The 7,024-nt window shown below is 52.9% G+C and overlaps 1 protein-coding gene across 2 annotated transcripts; it reads right to left on the bottom strand.

Moving 5' to 3' along the window:
* Window positions 1–1,475: 1,475 nt before the first annotated feature.
* On the bottom strand, window positions 1,476–5,839 carry SIX2 (SIX homeobox 2). 2 transcript variants are annotated; one of them, XM_036752481.1, is made up of 2 exons: window positions 5,274–5,839; window positions 1,476–1,788 (listed from the first exon to the last, which is right to left on the bottom strand). In XM_036752481.1, the coding sequence occupies exons 1-2, from the start codon at window positions 5,837–5,839 to the stop codon at window positions 1,476–1,478; spliced, it is 879 nt and encodes a 292-aa protein (XP_036608376.1). The 2 variants fall into 2 exon arrangements, with proteins under 2 accessions (XP_036608376.1, XP_036608377.1); XM_036752482.1 differs by having other exon boundaries at window positions 5,280–5,839.
* Between the last annotated feature and the right edge of the window lie 1,185 nt (window positions 5,840–7,024).

Below are 7,024 nucleotides of genomic sequence, written 5' to 3'. Positions count from 1 at the left end.
TCTCAATTTTGCTCTCTGTCCTGTCCTCTGGAACCTACACTGAGAGGAGAATATGCCCAGCAGAGCTGGCCTGGGACGGGGCTTGTGTATGGCACTAGATCTGTGACATTGCGTATGTGTGACCGAAGCCAATTTTCCCCTCCCCTCTTCCTCGATGGCTCTATCCCTCTCCGCCCCCATTTGGCTGGAGCTACAGCGGTGTCACGGGTAGGGTGAGGGGCGTGGGAGACACCAGGGGTACTACAGTCCCTGGCTGGAAATTATACACTGCACACAGGCGGTTTGGATTGCCTCGTGGGTTTGTTTGGATTTTTTTAAGGTTTCTAATTTTATTATAAAATAAAAGCAGAAATATTTTCCGAAGAACATTCACAAGAGGGTATAAACAGGGAGAGAGAAACTTGGACGGGTCACAGTCAGGGTTTGGGGGTGAGGGATTAGAAGAAGCCTTTCTTTTTGTTCAATTTCGCCTTCTAAAAGCCTGCTGCTCCTCCCAACCCCAGTCCGTCCAGCCGGGAAGCGGGGAGGTCCAGTCCAGGAGCCAGATCGCAGGAGATAAATCCTCGAGGCCATTTATATCAGGCTTGATTTCCTTTTCCCCCTTCAAGGTTAAATACGAAAATCTTACACCTGCAGCTGGAAGAGACCTCTCCGGCCCCGGCGAGGTTCTTGTCTTAGAATCAACTCCCCCTCAGCCTTCGGGGCCTTGTGTCTTCTTCCTGAAGCAGGAAGATACTTAGATAACTTGGGGAATCTGATTGAGAGAACGAGGGAGCCTGCCAGAGGGACAGACAGAAATATAAAGGTTGGCGGTGATAGTAATGGGAAGTGCGAGAGGGTACAAAAAGTCAGAAGAGACAGTTTTAGAGAAAGCAAGAACAAAAAAGAAAGGCGGGGCAAAGTGAAGAGAGACAGAGACAGAGACACACAGAGAGAGACAGAGTTAAGAGAGAAAGAGAGAGTGGTCGAGCCTCCGGGAGGTAGCCTGGAAATGGTTAAAAGTCCAGGCGAGGAAACAAAACTGCTGGTACCAGGACCAGAATTTATTCCCATCCCGAGTTTAAGAAACAGGCCCTAAAGATCTGGAAAAAAACCCACTTGGGTAAAGCAACAATAACAACAACAAACAAAAACAAAGACGATCATCCCCTCTTCCTCCGGCGCTGAGCACCTAGCTCCTGGCCTCACTTGGCCCTGGCCCGACCGCTTTAAGACGTCATCCCTCTACTGTCCAGGGTCTTTACAGTACCTTCTCCAGTACCCGCCGCCAGCCCACCGGCCCTCGGCTGACAACACGGCTTCTTCTCCTCACTTTGCCTTCTTTCATTTCAAAAATACAGTTTCCAATCTAATAAAACTTTTTGGAATCAAAAGAAAGGGTAGGCGGAGGGTGAGAGGGGCTTGGACATGGGGAAGGATGGGGGCCTGAGCAGGGCGGGCAGGGAAGGAGCCGGACCAGACCGCGGTGAGTTTCTCTAAGAGCCCAGGTCCACGAGGTTGGCAGACATGGGGTTGAGGATGGAGTCCTGCAGGCCGTGGTGATGTTGCAGGGGGTCTCCGCTGGGGACTGGGATAGCGCTGGGGCCTTGCGGATGGCCCAAGCTGTGGAGTGGCGGCAATCCCGGCGGCGGTGGGCTCAGCAGCAACGCGGGACTGGAAGAAGAATGGTCCGGGGTCCCCGATGGCGTCTTCTCGTCTTCCGAACTGCCCAGCACAGACTTGCCGCCGCCGTTCAGGGTTGTGGCAAGTGGATTGTGGCTGTTGGAGTTGGAGTTTTCGTTGTTTTCCCTGCAAGAAGGGGAAAGGGTGGGGGGAGCAGAGTGGAGAATTATTTAAAGGAGTTATTTACGGGTCCAGTCCCTGGAAAATTCTGACTGGAACCAGGAGCTTTGAGCTCTTAACACAATCCCACTGCATGATCTTTCTTCCTGGTAGTGTTCTCTGGGGTCTTGCTCCAATCTCTCTCCCATGTCTCTTCCCCATCTGGCTTTCTAAGGTGTCCTCTCTCTCTCTCTCTCCCTCTCTCTCCGTCGCCCTCTGTCTCTCCCTCTCTCTCTCTCTCTCTCTCTCTCTCTCTCTCTCTCCCTCTCTCCTCCTCCTCCTCCTTCTCTTCTTCCTCCTCCTCCTCCTCTCTCCCCTCATCCTGATGGCTGAGGCAGCTGACTTGCAGCAGGCTCAGTGGGCCTTGAGTGCCTCCTGCCACCCCAGAGGTGGGCACCAGGCCTTGGTTTCTTTTCCATACCCATTTCCCAAACCTTGGCCACATTTTCTTTAAGGCTTTCAGGGAGAAGGCTCTCCAGGACCTTTCTAACCCTCCTGCCTCTCTCTTTCCTTCCGTTAGGCTGGAAGGAAAGTGGAAAGGGGGTGTCTAAGTTCCTTTCTGGCTAAGAATGTACTTCCTTTCAAGCGGCAGATCCTGGGAAAAAGGACTTAGTCGAGTAGTTAGTACTCACATGGAAATTGAGAATGAAGAATTTTTTAGGAGGCCTGAGGCTGGCCCATGTTAGAGTGGCTTGGGCCTGTGGCCAGGACTATCCTTTTCACAGGGCTAGGACAGGCTGGGTGCAGGCCAAGATCCGCCAGGAGCACCAGGCAAACCCGATCTCCTTGCCCAGACTAAATAGGCCCTGAGCAGGGGCTGGCTACCTGGATGCCTTCTTAGGCTTCCCCTTCAGACCTATTTTGTGAGCCTTACTTAAAACTCAAGCCCTTTAGATTCATCTCTCCAATGGAATTTAACTCAGTTCTCCTTTTTTTTTTTTTCCTTTCTCTGCATGTCTCTGTTACCTTGTCTCCTTTTGGGCCATAGATTCCAGGCCACCCAATGGGCCTTGAGGCATTGACTGATTAGCCAGCAATTAGCTTAATTAATTCCTCTCTGATTTCCCTTAGGTCCACAGAGAGAACTCAGGGGAAGGTCTCCCAACCTGAGACCAGGCACCAGTCTCTTTAGGCCTCAGAAATACAGAAAGTCCTACTGCAAACAGAGTTGGAGCACTCTAGGCAAAAATTTCCCCAAGGGCAAGAACAAAGATCTGGGTTGGAATGGCGGAACTCCACAGAGGTTCCTCCCAGGTTCCTCCTAGGGTCCTAATAGCCCCCAGACACTCCTGAATCCCTAGTCTGTGAATCTATGATGTGGGGTTTACCCCATGGACAGACAAGTCTGAGAGTCATTCCCCAGGGTCCCTTTTTCTTTCATCTTGGGAGGATTGAGGCTCCTCAGAAAGAGACTCGGGCCTGGCCACCTCTGTCCTTAGAGCCTTTAGTTTTGGGAACAATGTCTCTGGGGAGATCTGGGGGAATTAGGAAACCTATTTCTCCTGGTGATTAGATTGTTATTTTGGGGGATTAGCCACACATTTTCCCTGTGTACATTCTACCAAAGCCCCAACGTGATTAGGGTTGTAATCTCCAACCATCAGCAATCATGAATTTAGGAGTGTTCAGGCCTAATCGGGAAGAACAGTGAGGTGGCATATATCTTATATTTCCATAGTGGGGCCCATATTTCTGGTCTCATTGAGACCCTGGTATATTAGTACATTTTGGGGTCCCCAGTAGGCCCTCTACCACTCTCAATCAGGGTACATTTTTTGCTTTACAGGGGCTTCCAATGCAGAAAGAACTCCAGAAAAGGGAAGTGTAACATCTGCGGAGGTAAAGCCTAACAATGTGAAAAGCCCATCTGATCAGAGGCTGAGTGGCTTTTGATCAGACTGAGGGCACAGGCAAAAAGTTGTGAACCAAAGTTCCCTCCCCCATCCCCCACTTCCAGGGCCTAAAGACAGACTTAGCTTCTCAGCTGAGCTCTGACTTGGCACAGATGCTTCCTTTTTAGCTCACTGTTTTTTGAGGTAGCCATGACCCAGTGACTGAGCCTCCCTAATGGTTCCTCTATTACCTGAAACCTTATTAACCTATGTCCTCTTCCCAAATCCAGTGGTAGCTTGGTTTCGAAGAAAAATTGCCTGTCCTTTTTAAAGTTACTCATCTTGAGAATTTGATTCCTTATATTTTTCCTAAGGACGTGACACTATTGTTTACTTCCACACCTTTGACCTTAGCTCTCCCAATCACCTTTGCTATCCTGTAGCTCCTTGTTAGCCTTACTTTAGTTATTTACTCTCTCTTTCTATCAACCTAACACTGTACCCCTTTGCCATCTAAGCTCTGGGTTTCTGCCCTTCCTTCATCACCCCATACTGAGTGTCTTTTCCCCGTTTCTGTTAAGACTAATGGACACACAAAGCCCTGTGGGGTGCCCAGGGTGCTTAGTCTGGCCTGGTTAAAAGTATCCAGTCCTTGGTGCTCTGGAAAGGACCTGACATACATTTAGGCCTGGGAGCCCTCTTCAATGACCTTTTCAGCCTACCTACTACCTTTAGTGGGGCACAGCCAGAGAAGAGGCTAGGCTCAGGGAGGAAAGATTGCTCAAATTCAGTAGCATTACTATGTAAATGGGACATTCAAGGCCCAGTTAGCTGAGAAACTTCTACTTTTCCAATGTGGACAGGCCCAGCTGGTGAAGACCTCAGAGCCTTCTGACATCTCTACCAAAGTAACATGGGGTCTTGCCTCTTTCCAAGTTCTCCCTCTTTAGGAATAACTTCCAATGGGGACATATATATTTAAGGAGACAAACAGGGTTCATCCTTACTTCTCTCTTTTCCTTCCTTAATATATGAGTGACTGAGATAAGGAGGGGCAGCCAGATCCAAGGGACAATAATTTGGTCTTCAAACTTGGTTTTACCTGTGGGTTTGTTTCTATAGGAGCGAAGTAAGGGCAGTCACTCCTGAAATTTAATCAGCTAACTTAGAGAGCCTAAACTCAACCCTTACTTCCAAATCCGTTCAGTTATGACCATAACTGTTTCATTTCTTCTATGATTCCATAAGGGTTTCATTCACAAGGAAGATTCTGACCAACATATTCTTTTCCTAGGCCAGGGTTCAAATCCCAGTCTCTTTTTTGCTTCTGAATGAGCTGCAGCGTACGATCGTTTCCCTGAGAAGGTCGCTTTGCGTGGAAAGCCCAGTCTTTGCCTCTCAGATAATCCAGACGAAAGGGATACCTTGGTCTCTATTATTCGTAGTTGTGTCTAGGTTCCCAGTTTAGACCTAGGCCTGGGGAGGAGTAGAGGTGAGTGTGGGTTGGAAGGGCCAGGGCTTTTTCTCCCCAACCCTGTCCTCCCACAGTGGGGAGAAAGCATCAGGGGGATCCTGTGCCGGAAAGCCCGAGTAGATAGAAGGTGAAAAAGCTGTACTTACTCGTACCTTTCCTTGGCCTCCGCTGCCCGATCCCGCTGCCTCCGGTTCTTGAACCAGTTGCTGACCTGCGTAGTGGTGAGGCCGGTGGCCTCCGCCAGCTCCCGCTTCTCCCGTGGGGACGGGTAAGGGTTGTGCGCGTACCACTCCCGCAGCACGCTGCGGCTCTTCTCCTTGAAACAGTAGCTGGTCTCCTCGCCGTCCCAGATGGAGCGGGGCAGCGGGAACTTGCGCCGCACTCGGTACTTGCCCACGGCGCCCAGCGGCCGGCCGCGCAGCTTCTCCGCCTCGATATAGTGCGCCTTGAGCCAGAGCTGCTGCAACTTGGGGTGGTTGTGAGGCGAGAATTGGTGACTCTCCAGGATCTTGTAGAGCTCGCGGAAGTTACCCCGGTGGAAGGCGACTACGGCCTTGGCCTTGAGCACGCTCTCGTTCTTGTGGAGGTGCTCGCAGGCGGGGAGAGACCAGAGGAAACGGCCCAGCCGCTCGATGTTGCCGCCCTGCTGCAGCACCTCGCAGACGCACGCCACTTGCTCCTGCGTGAAGCCGAACGTGGGCAGCATGGACATGGTGCCGGCCACCCCGGGGCCCTGCTCACCATCCGGGGCTGCGGCCTGGGCCTGGCCCCACCCCCCGAGACCCCTCTCGGCCTAGACTTGCGGCTCCGACCCCCCGCCGCGGCCCCGGGGTGCTCACAGTGCTGCGCCGTCCTGCATCTGGGTCGCCGGCTGGGCTTTCGAGGTAGCCAAGAAAGATGAGTCCAACAGAAGCAGTCGGAAAAAATAACGGGGGTTGGGAGTTAGCGGGGAAGGGGGGTGGCGGCACAAAAGAAGTTCCCAAGTCACTTCGGTAAGTCCTTGCAAGGGGCCGGGGCCCCGCGATGTCCCCCGCGCCTGTATTTGTCTCTGGCTTCTCAGCAGCCGGTGGCCTCGGCTCGACTCCTCGCAGCTCGGCCCGGGACCCTCCTCTGCATACTCCGCCGCCCGGCGAGGTCCCGCCGCCCGCGCCTCTCTCGCTCTCCCGTCTAGCTCTCTCGCTGCTTTTTTAATAATATTATTCTAAGCGGGCATGAGCTGCGGCGGCCCGGGCCCTGATTGGTCCGGTTATCTGACCCGGGGCCTGCCTGCGCCAGACAATAGTTGGAGTCAAATTATTCGCCATGGAGACGCTGTCAGTCACCGGTAACCCGAGCCCGGGCGAGGCGGCTCCCCCCGGCTGGGCTGACAGATTGCCCCGCTCTGCTCTAGGCAGAGGAACGGTCACAGACCAGAGACTGAGCCAGAGCCAGAGCTAAAGACTGGGGAACTCGGAGACAGACAGACAGACAGACAGACCGACAGATACACACACACACACACACACGCACACACACGCACACACACGCACACACAGAAAGAGGGAGAGAGAAAAAGGGAGACAAGGGAACTGGGAGAGGAAAACTTCAGCTGTGATTGACGGGACGGATAACCATAGAGAAGGGGGGGGAGGGAAGGCGAGAGGGGCACTAGGTGGGGGAAAGGCGGGGTAGGAGAAGAAGTAGGGGGAAGAGGGTTGTGGGGGAGGCGGAGCAAAGGGGCGGGAACGAGGTGGAGAAAAGGGGAGGGGAGAAAAAAGAGAGCGAAGATGAGGGAGATGGGGGGGGATTGTTAAAGGGATAGAGAGTGAGGAAAGGAAAGGGAGGGGAGACAGAACAGGGGTGGGGAGTGAGGCGAGTGAGGCACTTCGGCCCTTGTCTCAGCGCAGGGGGCGGCGCT

Source organism: Trichosurus vulpecula, chromosome 3 (genome assembly GCF_011100635.1).
Source record: "Trichosurus vulpecula isolate mTriVul1 chromosome 3, mTriVul1.pri, whole genome shotgun sequence".
Lineage (NCBI taxonomy): Eukaryota > Metazoa > Chordata > Mammalia > Diprotodontia > Phalangeridae > Trichosurus > Trichosurus vulpecula.
Note: the sequence above shows the minus strand (reverse complement) of the source record. Positions and strands in the feature narration are given on the sequence as shown.